The sequence below is a fragment of the Cervus canadensis genome, chromosome 30, assembly GCF_019320065.1.
Source record: "Cervus canadensis isolate Bull #8, Minnesota chromosome 30, ASM1932006v1, whole genome shotgun sequence".
In the NCBI taxonomy this organism is placed as follows: domain Eukaryota; kingdom Metazoa; phylum Chordata; class Mammalia; order Artiodactyla; family Cervidae; genus Cervus; species Cervus canadensis.
The window spans coordinates 26,734,622-26,757,016 of NC_057415.1; the positions used below are offsets into that span (position 1 = coordinate 26,734,622).

The window sequence follows — 22,395 nt, forward strand, 5'->3', positions numbered from 1 at the left end:
TTTATATTTTTAATAAAGTACCAACATAATTATTGTCTCTCTTCTACTCCCTGGCACATGAGCTAAAAGAAAAATTTGAAAATCTAAACTCACAACTGTAAACCCAGCCAGCTAATACTGACTTGTTGCCCTTCCTCCAATGTTCTCTTACTTCATATTGTAATAGTGTATAGACTCCTTAAACCCACATCTCTTCTGGATTACTCCAGGTATGAAAATGTGAAATGGAAAGGACCAACTGGACAGACATTGAGTTCATTCTCCAGGGACTTTCTGAGTATCCAAGAGCAGAAAAACTCCTTTTTGTGATGTGTTTGTTGATGTATCTGGTGATTCTCCTGGGGAACAGCACTCTGATCATCCTCACTCTCCTGGATTCCCACCTTCACACCCCTATGTACTTCTTCCTCGGCAATCTTTCCTTCCTTGACATTTCGTACACATCCTCCTTTATCCCCTCAACAATGATACATTTTCTATCAAAGAAAAAAACTATCTCCTTCACTAGATGTGTTGTTCAGATGTCTGTCTCTTACACTATGGGGTCGACAGAGTGTGTACTTCTAGCAGTGATGGCATATGACAGTTACGTAGCCATCTGCATCCCTCTGAGATACCCTGTCATCATGAACAAGGCACTCTGTATTCAGATGGCAGCTCTCTCCTGGGGATTGGGCTTTCTCAACTCATTGACAGAGACAATTCTTGCAGTACGGGTGCCCTTCTGTGGGAAAAATGTCATCAATCATTTTGTTTGTGAAATATTGGCCTTTGTCAAGCTAGCTTGCACAGATATATCCTTGAATGAGATTACTATCATGTTGGGCAACATAATATTTTTGTTCGTTCCATTACTGTTGATTTGTATCTCCTACATTTTCATCCTTTCTACTGTACTAAGAATCAGTTCAGCTGAAGGAAGAAAAAAAACTTTTTCCACCTGCTCAGCCCACATAATGGTGGTGATTGTGTTTTATGGGACAATCCTCTTCATGTATATGAAGCCAAAGTCCAAAGATGCTGCTTTTGACAAATTGATTGCCCTGTTCTATGGAGTAGTCACACCAATGCTCAATCCTATCATCTATAGCCTGAGGAATACAGAAGTGCATGGTGCTATGAGAAAATTCACAGCTAGACTGGTTCTGGAGGAAAAAATGAGAAATTTGCATTTTTGAGTTTATGCACAAAATAAGCTCATATATTGGATGCAAGGTTTTCAGTAGAAGCAGAACAAAGGAAATAAAGGCTATATGTAAAATCACAGAATTTAAGAGTTGGGAAGAAATTTCAGGGTAATAATCTAACTTCATCATTTATGAAAATAGCATAAAAATGTAGGGACAGTGCTCGCTTCGGCAGCACATATACTAAAATTGGAACGATACAGAGAAGATTAGCATGGCCCCTGTGCAAGGATGACACGCAAATTCGTGAAGCGTTCCATATTTTTTGAGTAAAAAAAAAAAAAAAATGTAGGGACAACTAGTCCATGAAGTGAGAGCAAATTTTTAGAAACAAGAAAAAAATTGAAATTAAATTTTTCCAGAAATATCCAGGGTACAGGTCTACTTAACAATTAAAATATGTATTTTTTCATTCCTCCTTTTGAGGGAACTGCTTGAGTTCATGTTTTTTCTGTTTATTACTCATTTTTGTTTTACTCAGGGACTTGATCGGCCCCAAGCTCAATTTTCTAATATATATATATATATGTTCCTTCTTCTTTCCCTTGCTGTGTTTCTTCTACCCAGTCTGCTAAACTATGCTGCATGCACTATGTAGTTATCCAAAAATATCATGTTCTTTCACACTTAAGGACAATAGTATATGTCACTTCATCTCCATTATCATATCTCTCCTATGGTGACAACACAGGCATCTAATTAAAGAAAATTTAAATGTTTTATCTTCTGAAAAATCCTTCCAAATTTACCCACAATGAAAGCACTGTTTACAATTGCCAAGCAATTGTACAGAAGCAACCTAAGTGTCCATCAACCAATGAATGGATAAAGAACATGTAATGTGTGCATGTATATATATGTGTGTGAATATTGCTGTTGTTTACTTGCTAAGTCCAAAACTTTTGGGAGCCCATAGACTACCCCCTGCTGGCTTCTCTGTCTAAGAGATTTCTCAGGCAAGAATACTGGAGTGGGTTGTCATTTTCTTCTCCTGGGGATTGTCCTGACCCAGAGATCGAATCTGTGTGTCCTGCATTGGCAGGGGGGTACTTTACCATGGAACCATCATGGAAGCCCCAATGGAATATTACTCAGCCACAAAGAAAGGATAAAATTCTGCCACCTAAAACAACATAGATATATTTAGAATATATTATACTTAGTGAAATGAGTCAGAGAATGACAAATACTCTGCTATTACTTTTATGTGAAATCTAAAAATTAGAACAAATGAATTTATGTTAACAAACAGTAACAGACTCACAGATATAGAGAACAAGCTAGCGGTCATCAGTGAGGAGAGGGAAATGGGGAGGAATGAGCCAAGGGTATGGAATGAAGAGACACAAACTATTATGTATAAATAAGCAACAAGATTTCCTTTCTACAAGAGGAAATATATCCATTATTGTCTATTAATACTTTAAATGGAGTACAATCTATAAAAATAGTGAATCGCCATGCTGTATAACTGAAACAAATACAATATTGTAAATCAACTATATTTCAATAAAAAAGAAGTAAAAATTAAAAATAAGGAAATAAGGATGCATCCTTCATCCATGTAACATAAGAATTTTCAGGCACATGTATTCTGAGAGGTGGGAGTTATTAAAGACAATGTTTTTACAATTAATCTCTTTTTTAAGACCTATAACTTTTTTAAAATGTATTTTCAGAAAACTTACCACATACATTTTGTTTGCAGTTCTGTATATTAAAATCTACTGACTGTGAGGACAAATATTAAAATTAAAATTCCACTTGTGATCATTATCACATTATAAGGAGAAAAGGATGTTAGTGTGGGAACTGTGGAGAGATAGAAGGTAAAGTGAATCAAAAGGAATGGGAGCTCAACTATACACAGGAGATGACACAAGAGATAAGCAAACAGATGAGGTGTAGTGAGAGCCTGCTTGCCACTGACAGAAGAGTTACACAGAAAGAGGAAAAACTAGAATAAACCATGAGTTACTGGGTAAGAAGATAGTGTGAAATCACTGCTTTCAGTATATACATAGAGCAATATGCATACAGAAAAATAGAGATATAGACATGGCTATGCATACATATAGAAATTAATATGGATTACACAAATGTTCAAACTACCACACAATTGCACTCATTTCATATGTCAACAAGATAATATTAACTAGAAAGATAATGCTCAAAATCCTTCAAGCTAGGCTTCAACAGTACATGAACCAAGACCTTCTAGATGTAAAAGCTTGATTTAGAAAAATCAGAGGAACCAGAGATCAAATTGCCAACATCTATTGGATCATAGTAAAAAGCAAGGAAATTTCAGAAAAAAACATCTACTTCTGCTTTATTGACTATGCTAAAGCCTTTGACCTTGTGGATAACAGAAAATTGTAGAAAATTCTTAAAAGAGGTGGGAATACCAGACTACCTTACCTGCCTCTTGAGAACCTTTATGCAGGTCAAGAAGGAACAGTTAGAACTGGACATGGAACAATGAACTGGTTCCAAATTGGGAAAGATGTATATCAGGTTGTATACTTTCACCCTGCTTATTGAATTACTATGCAGAGTACATCATGAGAAATGCTGAGCTGGATGAAGCACAAGCTGGAATCAAGATTGCCAGGGAAAATATCAATAGCCTCAGATAAGCAAATGACACCAGCCTAATGACAGAAAGCAAAGAGAAACTAAAGATCCCCTTGATGAGGATGAAACAGTAGAGTGAAAAAACTAGCTGAAAACACAACATTCGAAAAACTAAGATCATGGCATTCAGCCCCATCACTTCATGGCAAATAGATGGGGGAAAAAATGGAAACAGTGAGAAACTTTATTTTCTTGGGCTCCAAAATCACTGTGGATGATGACTGCAGCCATGAAATTAAATGACGATTGTTCCTTGGAAGAAAAGCTATGACAAACATAGACAGCATATTAAAAAGCAGAGACATCACTTTGTCAAGAAAGGCGATATAGTCAAACTATGGTTTTTCCAGTAGTCACATACAGATGTGAAAGTTGGAGCATAAAAAAGGCTGAGTACCAGAGAATTGATGATTTCAAATTGTGGTGCTGAAGAAGACTCTTGAGAGTTCCTTAGACAGCAAGGAGATCAAATCAGTCAATCCTAAAGGAAACCAACCCTGACTATTCATTGGAAGGACTGATACTGAAGCCGAAGCTCAAATACTATGGACACCTGATGCAAAGAACTGACTCACTGGAAAAGACCCTGATGCTGGGAAATATTCGGAGCAGGAGAAGAAGAGGGTGGCAGAGGATGAGGTGATTGGATGGCATCATCAACTCAAAGGACATGAGTTTGAGCAAACTCCAGGAGTTAGTGAAACACAAGGAAGCCTGGTGGGCCACAGTCCGTGTGGTCACAAAGAGTCAGACGTGACTGAGCGACTGAACAACAACAAAGTATGGATGCAAGTATTTGTAAAAGTGTGTATATTTACAGTACATAGGTGCACATAAAAGCACACTTATTCCCCACTTGTGACCAATGAGAGCACCTGGGAGCAGTGATATGGTAATAGACATTGTAAATCCATTGCCAGACCTTGATTACTAAGTTCAGTTTTCCACTAAAATGGAACCAGTGCTAATTCTAAGAATGATAAATGAAAAAATGTTAGCTTTGAAATATATGTACATATGGTATAGAATACTATCAGTTCAGTTCAGTCAGTTAGTGTCCGACTCTTTGCAACCCCATGGGCTGCAGCACACCAGGTTTCTGTCCATCACCAACTCCCAGAGCTTGCTCAAACTCATGTCCATTGAGTCAGTGATGCCATCCAACTATTTCATCCTCTGTTGTCCCCTTCTCCTCCTGCCTTCAATCTTTCCCAGCATCATGGTCTTTTCCAAAGAAAAAGGTGCCAAATCAGGTGCCCGATGTATTGGAGCTTCAGCTTCAGCATCAGTCCATCCAATGAAAATTCAGGACTGATTTCCTTTAGGATTGATTGGTTGGTTCTCCCTGCTGTCCAAGGAACTCTCAAGAGTCTTCTCCAACACCGCAGTTCAAAAGCATCAATTCTTTGGCACTCATCTTTTTTTATGGTCCAACTCTCACATCCATACATGACTATCGGAAAACCCATAAGCTTTGACTAGACAGACCATTGTTGGTAATGTCTCTGCTTTTTAATATTCTGTCTAGGTTGGTCATTGCTTTTCTTCCAAGGAGCAAGTATATTTAATTTCATGGCTATAGTCACCAACTGCAGTGATTTTGGAGCCCAAGAATGTAAAGTCTGTCACTGTTTCCATTGTTTCCCCATCTATTTGTCATGAAGTGAAGGGATTACTTGTCATGATCTTAGTTTTTTGAATGTTGAGTTTTAAGCCAGGCTTTCACTCTCCTCTTTCACTTTCAGCAAGATGTTCTTTAGTTCCTCTTCATTTTATGCCATAAGGGTGGTGTCATCTGCATATCTGAGGTTATTCATATTTCTCCCAGCAATCTTGATTCCAGCCTTTGCTTCATCCAGCCCAGTATTTCTCATGATGTACTCTGCATATAAGTTTAATAAGCAGGGTGACAATATACAGCCTTGATGTACTCGTTTCCCAATTTGGAACCAGTCTGTAGTTCCATGTCTGGTTCTAACTGTTCCTTCTTGACCTGCATACAGATTTCTAAGGAGGCAGGTAAGGTGGTCTGGTATTTCCAACTCATTAAGAATTTTCACAGTTTGTTGTGATCCACACAGTCAAAGGCTTTGGCATAGTCAATAAAGCAGAAGTAGATGTTTTTTGTTTGTTTGTTTGTTTGTTTTTATGGAATTCTCTTGCTTTTTCTATGATCCAACGGATTGTTGGCAATTTGATCTCTGGTTCCTCTGCCTTTTCTAAATCCAACTTGATCATCTGGAAGTTCTCAGTTCACGGACTGTTGAAGCCTAGCTTGGAGAATGTTGAGTATTACTTTGCTAGCATGTGAAATGAGTGCAATTCTATGGTATTTGAACATTCTTTGCCTTTGCTTTTCTTTCTACAGGATTATAGAATACTATAGTGACTCTTTTCTTTCAGCACTTTAATGTGGTTTCTTCATTATCTCAGGCTTGCAGTGAGAACAAACCTCTCTCTTAAGAACATAATGTACCTCATCTGATTTTTAAGCAGCTTGTTTATGATGAACCTTGATGTGGTTTTCTTTCTATTTCTCATTATTTTGGCCACTCGGATTCTTTTGTCTATGTGTTTATTGTTTTCATCAAGTTTAGAAAGTTTCTATCCATTATTTAAACATTATTTTTGTTTTGCATTTTGTATTTATTTAAATATTATTTTGCTAATGCTTTTTCTTTTTTGGACTCCAATTATATGTATACCATATCACTTAAAGATGTCTCACACAATTAATGGTCTGTTCACTTTTTTTCATTCTCTTTTCTCTTTGTTTTATTTTAAAGTGTTACTATTTCTCTGATTCCTTGTTCACTAATCTTTCCTTCTGCAAGGTCCAATTACTTTAATTCCATCCAAGGTATACTGGATAGATTCATATTAGATACACTTCATTACTAGATCTTAGAATTTGTCTTTTTCAAACATCACTAAATATAATTTTATATTTATAAATAAATGTATTTATTTATAAATATATCTCTCTAAATATAATTTTCTATACCTAAAATAACATGATTTTTTCTCAACCTTCTTGACTATATTAAATACAGTCAAAATAACTTCTTAATGTCATGTCCAGTAATTCTATCAGTGTCTTGTTTGCTGCTTTAAAAATCTACTTTCGTTTTTTAAATTTCATTTTTAATATTTTATTAAAATATTATTAACAACTAAAAGGTGTATCTATTTAGGTTATACAAGGGGAATTATATAGGTGTGCAATGTGTTGATTTTATTCTCAGCCTTGTGTGAGCTCTGAAAATAATTCCCTTCAGTTCTCCCAGATAATCCTTTCCCAGACCTCGCTTAATTCCTCATACACCTGCACTGATCAGTACTCAGCTGAAAGCAGAGGGGTGTCCCTTTAGAGCTCTAGCTCTTTTTTCTGTAGCTTCCTCCTCTCTGGATTTGGACTGGAAAACTAGCTGCCTTGTTCTCCCTGTCCTCTCAATTCCATCTTCAAATCCTTTCCCGATCAGTTCCCTCTCCCTGTCTTATTACCTAGAAATTCATCACTCAGAGAAGTAAGTTGGGAAAATTAAAGGGTTCACTTCATTTGATCCTCATCTCTCAGGGATCACTGTCCTATGCTGTTTGATGTTCAATATCTTAAAATTGATTTTTCACACTTATTTCTGTTTTATTTTTATTGCTTCAGGTAGAAGGGCAAAACACCGTCCCTGTTTCTCCTTCTTAGTCGGAAGCAGAAATCTAATACTCCCTACTTTTCTGTTTTCCCCATCAGAAAACAAATCAGTTCAGTTCAGTCACTCAGTTGTGTCCGACTCTTTGCAACCCCATGGACTGCAGCACACCACGCTTCCGTCTCCAGCACCAACTCCCAGAGCTTGCTTAAACTCATGTCGATCAAGTCAGTGGTGCCATCCAACCATATTAAACAAATATTTCAGTATATTCCAGAATGGGTGGCAATGGAGTAAAACTGAGAAAGAAAGTAAATAGAGAGAGACAGAGAGACAGACAGCAAAGAGAGGAGGAGAGATTTGGGGGTATTTTATGCTAATATTCCTAAGAGCTGCCACAGTGATAGGACTAGACACAAAATAAAGGAACAGATGCTGCTCAATATAATTGAAATCACAAGTAAATTCAAACAAACTAAACTTACAATCTAGCCAGAATAAAGATCAATAACTGACTGTGTAGCCAAGACATGGAAGCAACCTGAGTGGTCATTGACAGGTGAGTGGATAAAGAGGTGATATATATACAGAAAGGAATATTACTCAACTATTAAAAAGAATGGAATAAGGTCATGTGCAGCAACATGGATGGACATATAGATTGTCATACTAAGTGAAGTAAGTCACACAGAGAAAGACAAATACTGTATGATATCACTTTTATGCAGAATCTAAAAGAAGACAGACATGAACTTATAAAACAAAAACAGACTTACAGTCTTAGAGAATGAACTTACTATTACCAGGGGAGGAGGAGGGAACAGGAAGAATAGATAGGGAGTTTGTGACTGACATGTACACACTGCTGTATATGAAATGAATAACTAGCAAGGATATGCTGTATAGCAAAGGGAACTCTGCTCAGTATTACTAACAACTTAAATGGGAGAAGAATTTGAAGATTAATAGATACATAAACATATTACTGAATCACTTTGCTGTAAACTTAAGACTAACACAACATTTTTATCAATTACACTCTAAAATAAAATAAGTTGACTGACAGGTGATCTTTCAGAAGTAGCAAGAAAGAATTTTATTATAAGTATAATAGATAAGTTATCTGTATTTCATAGAAAAAATCAAGCTAGCATGCTTAAAAAATAGCCTAAGATCACTCAGCTTGTGCAGACAAAAGTCAAATTGGAATTCTTTATTCCAAATCACAAGTGTTCTGTTCTTTTTATTTTCCCCTTCACTTCAACTCTGACCAATTATAGGAAAAGGAAGCCAATCATTTCATAGATATTTGTCCCAAACTTCTGCATAGACAATATCATCCACACCTAGGGCTCAATTTCCATCACTGAGCAAAGGACTTTTTAATATACAGCTTGAGTCCTGATTTCTCTCCTGGACTTCACTAATCTGTCTTCACCTGAAAGTCTAACCATCCACACACTCAACCAGTCATCAAACTTACATCAATACTTTTATGAAGTCATCATCCTTAAGCTTCTCCTCTATTTCAATCAATGGTTGCATCAGAGTTCTTCACTTATACTAGTAGAATCATTGTTGATGACTATCCATATGTGAATGATCCTCAAATCCAATACTGTAACCATGAAGTTGCCATATTCATCCTATCTTTTCATCTCATTGCTTTCTAAGTCTTCACTGCCTCTATGTACATTGTCTCCATGGTCCTCTAATTCATTTCTCCCATTCTCAATTGTACCTCTATACTGTCGAAAGACCAGTCTTTCTAAACCTAACATCTTAGCCTGATCACATCACAAGAGTATGAGAAAATATTCACTGACCTGCTCTTTCTACAGAAAAAAGCCCAGTATGATAGGATTTTTGACAAATAGGCTTCATCAAACCATTTCAACTGCATCTCTTAAACGAATGCTCATCAAAGTCCTGAGGGGATCTCTCCCTTCCCTCGCCTTTGATAATAAAAAGTACTAGTAATTGGTTGCTGGTTTTTAATTTGTTTTCTCATCTGATTGTCACAGCTTCACAATGTAGGCATTGCAGCGTCCATCTTCCAAAGCACAGGCCAAGTTCTCATATGGAAGAAGCCACTAGCCTTGACTTCCACTTTCCCCTTTTTATTGTATGTAAAAAGAAATAAATAATGGTAACACCACCCTAATACTAAATGTATTAAAATGTATTAAACATGTATTAAATGTGTTAAAATAATGTATTAAATGTAATAAAATAACCAATTATGAAATACTAGTCATAGGAAAAAGTTAACTTAAAATTCAACATTCAAAAAACTAAGATCACAGCATTTGGTCCCATCAATTCATGGCAAGTAGATGGGGGAAAAAGTGGAAACTGTGACAGATTTTATTTTCTTGGGCTCCAAAATCACAATGGATGGTGACTGCAGCCACGAAATTAAAAGATGCTTACTTCTTGGAAGAAAAGTTATGAGAAACCTAGACAGTATATTAAAAAACAGAGACATTATTTGCCAACAGCGGTCCATATGGTCAAACTTGTGTTTTTTTTCCCAGTAATCATGTACAGATGTAAGAGTTGGACCATAAAGAACGGTACACATCAAAAAATTGATGCTTTCAAATTGAGATGCTGGAGCAGATTCTTGAGAGTCCCTTGGACAGCACGGAGATCAAACCAGTCAATCCTAAAGGAAATTAATCCTGAATATTCGTTGGAAGGACGGATGCTGAAGCTGAAGCTCTAATACTTTCACCACCTGATCTGAAGAGCCAGCTCAATGGAAAAACCCTAATGTTGGGAAATATTGAGGGCAGAAGGAGAAGGGGACATCAGAGGATGAGATGGTTGGATGGCGTCACTGACTCAGTGGATGAGTTTGAGCAAATTTCAGAATATAGTGAAGGACAGGGAAGCATGGTGTGCTGCAGCCTAGGGGGTCTCAAAGAGTCAGATATGACTTAGCAACTGAACAAGTCATAGGCAATAAAAATAATGAGCAATCCACCATTATCTATTATGTGGACTATGGAAGTTTATTAAAATCAGGCAGACCAAACCACAATACTAACACCTATAAAGGTATCAGAAGACTTAAGAGGTCTTCACAAAGTGAAGTTATAATCATAGGTTATAGATACTTGGTGAAGTCAGTTTCAGAAAAGTACCTACTTGGAGATAATAAACCCAAGGCCAGATAACAGAAAAGTTTTAAAGGAATGCAAATTTTACTTTAGGAAGGCTGCATATAGAAATAGAGTTTTGGGGGCTTGGTTAAGTTCTACTTCCTCATTCATACATCAGATTCTCTCTGACCTTATGAAGACAGTGAAAGTCTAATCTTTGAAGGAAGGCAGATGAGTGAATATGACAAGTTGGAATTAATAATTATCTTAAGCCTCATCACTGTGTTAGCTTTTATTTATATATACTTATGATACCTCCATTCTTTCACCTTTCTATTATTGCTCCATTGGCCATAAATCATTGCTTTCAAGTATTATTATCAGATAATTATTGATCAGTTCATTGACTGCAATTTAATTACCTGAGGTTGTTGCTCTTTGAACAAACTAGATAAATATTTGTTACAATTTGTTAACATGTTCTAAAATTAATCCCAGTACATCTTCTATCTCTTTCTTCTATACAAATGGGCAGTCCTCAACTTGAGTCCAAGTCATTAAAATAATTCTACAGATATTATTAATGACTCCATGATAAAAAAACAAATAAGTTTTGTACATTTAGTCATCTGGCCCAGACAGGGATTAAATATGCTATGAAAGTTTCTAAGTATACATTTTAATCCTTTGTATATTGTGGTTTATATAATAAGATTCACATATTTCAATATTTTATGCCCATTTAATAGGCTTTCATTATTGTAACATCTATAACACAGGTTTCATGTCTTTTTTTTTTCCCTAAGTGTTAATGAGTTCATCAATACCATTGGATTTAAGGAACCAGGTGTCTGGAATAACAGGATTAAACAGAGTACTAATAGTTTCTGAATATTCATTGGAAGGACTGATGCTGAAGCTGAGGCTCAATAGTTTGGCCACCTAATGAGAAGAGTAGACTCATTAGAAAAGACCCTGATGCTGGGAAAGATTGAAGGCAGGAGGAGAAGGGGATGGCAGAGGATGAGATGGCTGGATGGCATCACTGACTCAGTGGACATGAGTTTGAGCAAGCTCCAGGAGATAGTGAAGGACAGGGGAGCCTGGTGTGCAGCAGTCCATGGGGTCACAAGAGTCAGACACTACTGAGCAACTGAACAAAACCAGCAACTAGTAGTTTCACTGAAACACCTTTTATCTTCTTGTGAATTTACCAAAAAAAAAAAAAAGTCAACATCTGAAGGCTAACAAAATGCCATTAAATTTTCTGATATTTTTTTTCCCTTGACTGGCACTCATCCACTCTACTTCTATTCAGGATATATTTCTGCAGATATTTTATATCTGTGTATAGATGCTCACATCACACACACACATATATGCATACAGAAACATATCCACACATTTAAAACACAGCCACACATTTAGAGAATATGTAATTATTTCTATTCCATTCAGTTATGTTAAAAAAGAGTTCATACTAGTTTGCTAATTCTGTCATAACAAAACATCAGAGACTGGGTGGCTTAAACAACAGAAATTTATCAGGTCTTAGATTTGGAAGCTAAAAGTCCAAGATTAGGATGTTAGCAGGTTTAAAGTCTTCTGAGGCCTCTGCTTGGCTTCTAGAGGGTCACCTTCTCACTATGTGCATTCAAATTTTCTTTTCTTATAATGACACAAATCAGATTGTATAAGGGCCTACAATAACAGCCTCGTTTCAATTTAACCACCTTTTTAAAGGTCGTATCTTCAAATATAAATGCATTCTGAGGTACTGGGTGTGTGTGGGAGTGGGGGATGGGGGGCTAGGCCTTCAACATTAGAATTTTGAAGGGACATAATTCAGCATTAAACAGAGGCTAATAATAAATAAGCCAAAAATCTAGTAAAGTAATTACATTTGCATATTGTTGTTGTTGTATCAGTTGTTGTTCAGTTGCTCAGTCATGTTCAACTCTTTGCGACCCCATGGACTGCAGCACACCATTGAGTAATGCTATCCATTGAATCGGTGTTGCCATCCAACCATCTCATCCACTGTCATCCCCTTCTCCTATTGCCTTCAATCTTTCCCAGCGTCAGCGTCTTTCCGAATGAGTCGGCTCTTCGCATTAGGTGGCCCAAGTTTTGGAGCTTCAGCTTCAGCATCAGTCCTTCCAATGAATATTCAGGATTAATTTCCTTTAGGATTGACTGGTTTGATCTCCTTGCAGTTCAAGGGACTCTCAAGAGTCTCCTCTAACGCCACAGTTCAAAAGCATCAAGTCTTCAGTGCTCAGCCTTCTTTATGATCCAGCTCTTCACATCCACTTGTATATTACATGTACACAACTTTGAACACTCACCAACATACGAACTTAATGTTATATTTACAATGTTATAATTACATTGTAAATTTACATTGTACATATATATTACAAAGTTATATTTACAATGAAGTACCACCTCACACTGATGAGAATGGCCATCATCAATATGTCTACAAATAATAAATGCTGGAGAAGCTGTGGGGAAAAGTGAACCCTCCTACACTGTTTGTGAGGATGCAGATTGGTACAGCCACAATGGAGACCAGTATGGAAGTTCTACAAAAAACTAAAAATAGAGTTGCCATAGAACATTGCAATCTACTCCTGGGTATATATACAGAGAAAATGCTAATTCAAAAAGATACATGCACCCCAATGTTCATAACAGCAATATTTGCAATAGCCAAGACATGGAAGCAACCTAAGTGCCCATTGACAGAAGAATGAATAAGGAAGATGTGGAATACATATACGGTGTAATGTGACTCAACTCTACAAAGGATAATGCAATGTCATTTGCAGCAATATGGCTGGACCTAGAAATAATTATACTAACTGAAGTAAACTAGAGAAAGACAAATAGATGATACCACCAATTTGTGGAGTCTACAAAAAAATGATAAAAATGAATTTATTTACAAAATAAACTCACAGACACAGAAAACAAGCTTATTATGACCAAGAAAAGAAAGGAGGACGATGGATAAATTGAGAATTTGAGATTAATTGATTGCTGTTGTTGTTTAGTTACTATGTTGTGTCTGACTCTTTTGCAACCCCATAGACTATACAGCCCACCAGGCTCCTCTGTCTATAGGATTCCCTGGCAACAATACTGGAGTAAGTTGCCATTTCCTTTTCTAGGGGATCTTCTCGACCCAGTGATAGAATCTGTGCCTCCTGCATTGTCAGGCAAATTCTTCACCACTGAGCCACCAGAGAAGCCTGAAGTTAATAGATACCCAATTACTTAATACTACACACAAAACATTTAAATAACTAGGACCTACTATACACATGGGGAAATATATTCAATATCTTATCACCACCTACTTTGGAAAAGAATCTGGAAAAGATTCTGAAAAAAATACATACACACACATAACTGAATTATTTTGTTATATACTTGAAACAATATTAATCAACTATACTTCAATTTTTAAAAATTTTACATGTATTCACCATCCCGATCCCCACCCCCACCTCCCTCTCCACCTGATTCCTTGGCTGATTCATGTCAATGTATGACAAAAACCACTACAATATTGTAAAGTAATTAGCCTCCAACTAATAAAAATAATGGGGAAAAAAATTTTAGAAAGAAATCAAAATAACACTAAACCAACAAAAATAGTTATATTTAACCCTATAACCCCAAATAAAAATTAAAATTTGTCATCATGAGACTATTTGTTTAAGATCAGATAAACTTATGTATGATACATTGATATTACTTAGACTCTCAGTGATTAGTCAAAGATGAGACTTAGAATATTGCACATCACATTTTAAAACGAGTGTCTACCCCAACTATCTCCTGATATATAGAGAGAGCACGAAATATCCCTTAATATTTATAGATATCATTTGCTACTAGAGACTGAAAGAGCACAAACAGAGTTCCTACCAGCAACTTTTTCACAGCCACTTTCACTTCTCTGTTCCGTAAACTATAAATGATAGGATTCAACATGGGAGTTAAGCCAGCATATACCAAAGCTATAAACTTATCTACTTCCTGTGAATCTATAGTTGATAGCTTCAGGTACATGGAGAGAGCTGTCCCATAGAATAAAACCACTACACTCAGGTGGGCTGCACATGTTGAAAAAGCTTTGCTCCGACCATCCAGTGAGCTGATTCTTAGGATGCTAGAGAGGATGAATGCATAAGAAATACAAATGAAGAGCATTGGCATAGGAAGAAGAAGTACACTGATCACCAGCATGATTAACTGCACCTTGGAAGTGTCTACACAAACCAGTTTCAGGATGGCCAGAATCTCACAAGTGAAATGATTGATGACACTCCTTCCACACAGTGACAGCTGCAACACAGACACAGTTTCCACCAGGGCAGTGAAGGAGCCTGTCACCCACGAGCCAGCTGCAATCTGAACACAAATCTTCTTGTTCATGATGATGGGGTATCTCAGGGGGTTGCAGATGGCTACATATCGGTCATACGCCATCACAGACAGGAGCACACACTCAGTGGAGCCCATGGCCAGAGAGGAGTACATCTGAGCAGCACACCCTGAGAATGAGATGGTGTTTTTCCCTGAAATAAAGTTTGCCAGCATTGGAGTCAGGGCAGAAGAAGTATACCAGATGTCCAGACATGACAGGTTGCTGAGGAAGAAGTACATGGGTGTGTGTAGGTGAGAATCCAGGACACTAACTAAGATCAGAATAATATTGCCCAGTAAGGTGATCAAGTACATCAGCAAGCACAGCACAAATATGATGACTTCAATTTGGGGATAGTGAGTAAATCCCAGAAAAATAAAATTAGAAACGACTGTTGCATTTGTCTTGTCCATTTTATTCTTCTTTGTTCAACTGTAATAGTGAATAAAAGTATACATGGCCTATGTTTAAAATTTACACTCTACCAACTTTCAAGGAGTTTTTGGTAGAGGAACTTTAAAGGGAGCATTGCCTTCCAATATTACTAGCAATATTCATTCATTCATCCAACATTTACTGAATACACTCTAAGGCACTGAGAATCTACAGTGAAGTTATACAAGTTCTTCTCTCAAGCAAATCAAAATCAAATAAAAGACTCACTCAAATAAATTAAAAGTTACAAGAACATGATATACATATGCCCCAAGATACGAGGCGAACATAGAGACAAATGCTAACCTACGTCAGGGGTATTGCTTAGTAAGATATTTTGAGATTTGTTTTAATCAAAATATGAACTGGCCTCAGTCAAGGTAAAGATCAGAAGACGTTTCTGGGCAAAGAAACATTTTTTTGTTGCTGTAAAATTTGCAACAGGAAAGGTTTTGGTTGCATTCCAAAAAGTTTCAAATTATGTGGTAAAAAAAAAAAACAAAACAGATTGAAATGCCACACTCAAGAATATAAACAGGAGATCAGCAAGAATCCACTCACTCTAACGCTATGTGATATTTATCTTCAAGAACGCATTTTTGACTATGGAACAATCTTGAACCCATCCTTTATTACAACGTTAAGTAATTCATAATGTAAAGCAAATTATTTACAATATATCTCACAACTGATCAAATATGGAAGAAAGTTTGAAACCACTGTCTTTCAAGATAGAGTTCAAACAAATTCAGTCACAAATTACACAAGCCTCACATTCTCATCATTGCCTACTTCTCTGATCTCATCTTCCAGTACTCTACTTCTACCTTCTGGTCTAAAACAACAACCACTCTGTGGTTCCACATTCTTAGCATGCCAATTTATTTTTATATATTTTAATCTACAATTATCTATCTGAAGCACTTTTCCTTCCCGGCCCCAATCTTAATTTTCTTGAATACTTCAATTAGTTATCAAAACTATATGTCATAAATCATAAGTACAGCTGCATTCTTTGTACACAGTTACGTTGTTCAAGTATATCCCACTGACTATACCCAGATATGCACATCCCTATTGCCGTTGCAGTGGACGCTGAGCTTGTGAAGAGATTGTTCCTGCCAATACTAGCAAAGTAATAAGTCATATTTAAGATTTTTAATTACATGTGGCTGCTTTGAACATGGCAAGCTTTTGATACGTGTTAAGATAAGTGCATTTTCACTGTGGTTCTCTGTGTCAACATAAAAGCCTGAAGACCTCTGAGCTTGTTATACACATCTGCAAATTTCTCTGATCATTTCTCTGATCTTAAAGAAACTAGTTGAATTAAGAAACAAAACGATTAGCTCTTAGTTTTAAGTATTTGATATACAGTCATACGTGAAAAAGACAATGATCACTTGTGCTCTTAGAAGAGGAAGAAATACTTTCCAAAAGGTCATCTTCTGTAAGGAATTAGAGCACTGTCCTCAGAGTGTGAGATTTTAGGCTCTGAACCCAACCATGCTATTTACTGGCATGCAAAATTTAGCAAATCACTTGACCTCTTTGAAACTTGATTGTAAGGGCTCTCTGGTGGCTCAGCAGTAAAGAATCTGCAAGCGATGCAAGAGAAACAGGTTCGATTTGTGGGTCAAGAAGAAAGCCTGGAGGAGTGCATGGCAACCCCCTCCAGTATGCTTGTCAAGAAAATTCCATGGACAGAGCATCCTCACTGGCTACGATCCATGGGGTCACAAGGAGTTGGACCCAACTGAAGGGTAATAATTTCTATCTTGTGCAGATTTGCAAGATCTAGATTAACTTGCTTCAAATTCTCCCTCAATAGCCCCAATTCCATGATCGCGTTCATGTTTCACAGAATCACAATAGTGGTTTATGATTTCATGTTCTCCCCGCTTTCCTGAAGCATAATTGCCTCTATGCTGCTACAGTGCTGGCCCACACTGACTCAGATTTTTAAAACATAGCAACTTTTTCATAATCTATTTAAATTTCAACCTCCAATCCATGTATGAAAATCAAAAATGAAACACTTTACCGATTATTTCCAGAAAGGCAACAGTGAGACATGTCTGGTCTCTAACATCCACTTTGGTCAGCATATACGTCCCCTCCACTGAGGGTTTCTCTATGGGGTTTTCCCCACCCAGCACTCAGTTTTCCGTTCCTGGTTCTGGGCCCTCATGTCCTCCCTCCCATCACCTGCTCTTTTGTCTACTTTAAGAAATACAACAATGAAGTCTTCTCCTTTCTCATCCAGATTGAGTCCCACTCATTCCTTCATTCTTATCTTAGAACTTTATCAGGGTCTCACCTGGAACACATAGTCAAAAGTTTATCCCACCGTCAAAACTCATTTCTTCATCTCAATATTTTCCATACCAACTAGCACTTCTTTTTAAAGTAAATATCTTTATTCTGGTTTCCTGGCCTAGCTGAGACCTATTAATAAATTTTGTAAATCTGAGATTACAGAAAGAGATGGCTAATGTCTGTTCCCATTTACCTCAGCACATGGAATGTGCATCTTCACTTTTGGTTAAAGTGTGCTTCAATATTTAAAGGTGATCTTCAGCAAAGTCTGTCTTGAGAGTCTACTGTAGTGCTCAAAAGAGTAAAAGATTCTAAATTTTGCAATTTTTATAGTACTCTCTGAAAACTGTATTAAAGTGGGTTGTGCACATATTTGACTCAGAAGATTGTAATGAAAAAGGACATGGATATTCCTAGTTTGCAAAATATCAACCCAAATCTTGCCTGACTCACAGTGTCAACATGCATAGTTCACATTAATTAAAAACTATTTAATAATTTAAGAGAAATAATGATATAAAGATTTGTTCTGCCCAAATCACCACTATGATTTTCTCCAAAAATCTTCCAAAGGGCAATCCCTGGAACTTCACTACTCTAGTCTCCTACTGCTTTTAGGGACCTTCCAACTCCCTTAACAATTTAACATTGTTATTCTGAAACCTAAAGAAGTTTAAAAAGTTTCCATTTCTCCTGGGTGTAATTCTCCAAGTTCAATTAAGAAATTCAGGGCAAAAAAACAACAGTAAAATTTTTGTAATTATTTCAAGTCACTTGGCTAAGCAAAAGGCCTGATTCTTGAAAAACTTCTGTGGTAGAACTAGAGGAGACTATTTGCCTATTCCATTCCTCTGCAGATGGCCCTTGAACTATATAGCAAACATTCCAATTAATAGAACTGTAGAGATGCCATCCCAAATAGCCTCTGAGCTTGTAATGTGACCCATTTCTTTTCAGCAATCTCTACAGTTATCTCAGTTATCAGAGTAATAGAAGATAAAACATTCTTATTCAGCTTTTAAATGGCCACAAAGTGAGATTTGGGCTCTAAGTTGTTTTCTTGCTACTTCTTTGAGGAAATATGTCTGTTATTTACATTCACTTAATAAGATTTTATATTTATTTTTATTATTGGTTTTCTAAAATTTTACGAAGAGATTCTTAAATGTGGCTTTCTTTTTATTTACCCTTCTTGACATTATAGATCTCCTTGAGTTTAAGGCTTGATGTCTTTCACAAGTTTGAGAAAATCATACAGTATTAGACAGTTTCTCTTCTACCCCATTTCCTCTTTTTCCTCTCCCTCTGAGTGTTCAGTTATACATACTAGACTTTTCCAACATGACCCATGTAGCTCTTACAGTCCTTTCTGTATTTTCCATTCTTTTTCTCTCCATGCATCAGTCTGGATATTTTCTACTGATTAACCTTTCAATTTGCTAAGCCTTTCTTCAACTTTATCTAAGTTGTGGAAAATCCATCTCTTTAGTTCTTCATTCTCGCTGCATTTTTCAGCTCCATAACATCTACTTGACGTTTTAATATAACATCAAATGCTCTAGTGAACTCATCATCTTGTACTGTATGTTGAGGTACATGTTAACACTGGTTATTGTCAAATAGGTCTGGTAACTTCTATATTTGGATCATCCTGAGAGACTTTCAATCATCTGTCTTCATCTTTTGGTCTTATATCTTACCAGTTATCATACATAAAAAACATATAATCTCTGGATGATGTTTTATTTATACAAAGAGAATTTCCTTTATCCTTTGATACAAGCCTAGATTGGGAAAGATTGCTTTAATCCAAAGAGTCATTGAGACAAGTTAAAGATGGATTTCAGGTTTTGAAGAACTTGGCCAAAAATGTGTTTCATCTCCTATTTTAGATTTATCCCTATAGGTTCCAAACTGAGAACCTGAAGTTTGTATAAGGGAGATTTTCCTTTCAAGAGTCAACGGACTTCAATTTTTATCTCATATCCACTGTGGGACTGATAAAACCTAACCTAACATATTTAACCCCCTTTTGCTCAATTTCCAGCACTCTTACTCTGGGCAGCCTAAAAATTCGCTAGTGCTTCATGCGGTAAATGAATTATACCGTTTCAGATCATTTAACTTCCTTAATTCAGATACTTGGCCTCCCTTCAGTTCAGAATAGAATGTCTTGGTAGGTTTAACTCTCTCTAGAACCTTAGCTCCTCATATCCTGACTCATTCAGAAGGAATCTAATTTGTTTATTAAAAAAAAAATCATACTTGTCTAGGTTTGTCATAACTTGTCTTCCAAGGTGAGAGTATCTTTTTCATTTCATGGCTGCAGTCACTATCTGCAATGATTTTGGACCCCAAGAAAATAAAGTCTATTACTGTTTCTACTTTTTTCCCATCTATTTGCCATGAAGTGATGGGACCAGATGCCATGATCTTCATTTTTTGAATACTGAGTTTTAAGCCAGCCTTTTCACTCTCCTCGTTCACCTTCATCATGAAGCTCTTTAGTTTCTCTTTACTTTCTGCCATTAAAGTGGTTACATCTGCATATCTAAGGTTGTTGATATTTCTACCAGCAATCTTGGTTCCAGCGTTTGATTCATCCAGCCAGCATTTCACATGATGTATTCTGCATATAAGTAAGCAGAATGACAATCTACAGTCTTGGCCATTGCAAATAGTGCCACTATGTACATTGGGGTGCACATATCTTTTTGAATTAGTGTTTTTGTGTTTTCTGGATGTATATCCAGGAGTGGAATTGCTCGGTCATGTGGTAGTTCTATTTTTAGTTTTTTGAGAAATTTCCATATTGTCTTCCATAGTGGCTGCACAAATTTACATTCCCACCAACAGTGTACAAGGGCTCCCTTTTCTCTACGTTCTCACCAACAATTGTTATTTGTGTTCTTTTTGATGGTAGCCATTCTGACATGTGTGAGGTGATATCTCATTATGATTTTGATTTGAATTTCCCTGATAATTAGCTATGCTGAGCATCTCTTCATGTACCTGTTGGCCATCTGCATTTCCTCTCTTGAAGAATATCTATTCTTCAAGAGTTCTTCTGCTCATTTTTAAATCAGGCTGTTTGCTTTTTTGACTTTGAGCTGTATGATTCATTTATATATATTGAATATTAATCCTTTATCAGTCATATGATTTACAAATATCTTCCCCTACACACTAAGTGGTCTTTTCATTTTGTTGATGGTTTCCTTTACTATGGAAAAGCCTTTAAGTAGGCCCCATTTTTTTTATTTCTACTTTTATTTCCTTTACTTCTTCTGTTCATTTTTAAATCAGGCTGTTTGCTTTTTTGACTTTGAGCTGTATGATTCATTTATATATATTGAATATTAATCCTTTATCAGTCATATGATTTACAAATATCTTCCCCTACACACTAAGTGGTCTTTTCATTTTGTTGATGGTTTCCTTTACTATGGAAAAGCCTTTAAGTAGGCCCCATTTTTTTTATTTCTACTTTTATTTCCTTTACTTTAAGATACATATCCAAAAAAATCATTGCTGCAATTTATGTCAAAGAGTGTTCTGCCTATGTTTTCCTCTAGGATTTGTGTAGTATCTGGCCTTACACTTAGGTAAAAGATTTGCCTTTTGTAGCAATACAGATGGACTCAGAGGGCATTATGCTAAGTGAAACAAGTCAGACAAAGAAAGAAAAATGATGTGATATCACTTATACATGGATATGTATGGAACCTAAAAAATACAACAAACTAGTGAATGTGACAGAAAGGAAGCAGACTTACAGATCTAGACCTCCCCTCTACCCTGATGCTGGGGTATATTGAGGACAGAAGGAAAATGGGGCGACAGATGATGAGACGGTTGGATGAAATCACCAGCTCAGTGGACTTGAGTTTGATCAAACTCCAGGAGAGAGTGAAGGACAGGGAAGCCCGACATGCTGCAGCTCAAGGGGTCACAAAGAGTTGGATGTGACTTTTCAATGGAACAATAACAAGCAGAACAAATGAGGGCTTACCAGCGGTACTGAGTGGGGCAGGATATATGGGCAGGCAAGTGGGAGATAGATACTAGTGAGTATAACATAGGCTAGAAATACGTATTTACAACATGGAAAATATAGCCACTATTTAGTAATAACATTATATAACCTTTTAAATTACATTTTAAAATAGTTTAATTATTTTTAAAGTGGTTTTCTGATGAAAAATTACCATATGCAGTGGAAAACAAAGTTTCTTTGTTTTGGACTCATATTTTTTATTTGTTACTTAATGCTTACATATCATTTAAATCAGTTGATTATCAGTCCCTCTATAACAAAGAAAATAACACTTTTTAAATAAACAGATAATACAGTATTAGTATCCTAATGAGGAGCTACCAGAAATAATGACTATTTTAGTGAATTACTGCCTGAATGTTCATAGAGCCATACAAAGTTATTATTATGGATAGGCATTACATAATTTTCAGTGATAATTCAAAATCTAATTTGTAGCATGTTTTCCTAGTGGACTATCTCCAAATTTGATGAACGACCTTCCCAATTAACTTGAAGAATCCCTGGGAGTATCTTACATGTGCTGAATATATGTCCACCTTTCCCCCCTCAGGATACTGCTCTC

At 36.4% G+C, this 22,395-nt stretch overlaps 2 protein-coding genes and 1 non-coding gene across 3 annotated transcripts; 2 read left to right on the forward strand and 1 right to left on the reverse strand.

Annotated features, from left to right (window-relative positions):
- The first annotated feature begins 224 nt into the window (after positions 1–224).
- LOC122431919 (olfactory receptor 13C7-like) lies at positions 225–1,178 on the forward strand. Its single transcript, XM_043453575.1, has one exon. The coding sequence runs from the start codon at positions 225–227 to the stop codon at positions 1,176–1,178; it is 954 nt and encodes a 317-aa protein (XP_043309510.1).
- A 168-nt stretch (positions 1,179–1,346) lies between these two features.
- On the forward strand, positions 1,347–1,453 carry LOC122432171. Its single transcript, XR_006266775.1, has one exon. It is a non-coding gene; the product is annotated as a U6 spliceosomal RNA (small nuclear RNA).
- Positions 1,454–14,457: 13,004 nt separating this feature from the next.
- On the reverse strand, positions 14,458–15,432 carry LOC122431794 (olfactory receptor 13F1-like). Its single transcript, XM_043453269.1, has one exon. It carries the CDS (start codon positions 15,430–15,432, stop codon positions 14,458–14,460), a length of 975 nt encoding a protein of 324 aa, XP_043309204.1.
- Between the last annotated feature and the right edge of the window lie 6,963 nt (positions 15,433–22,395).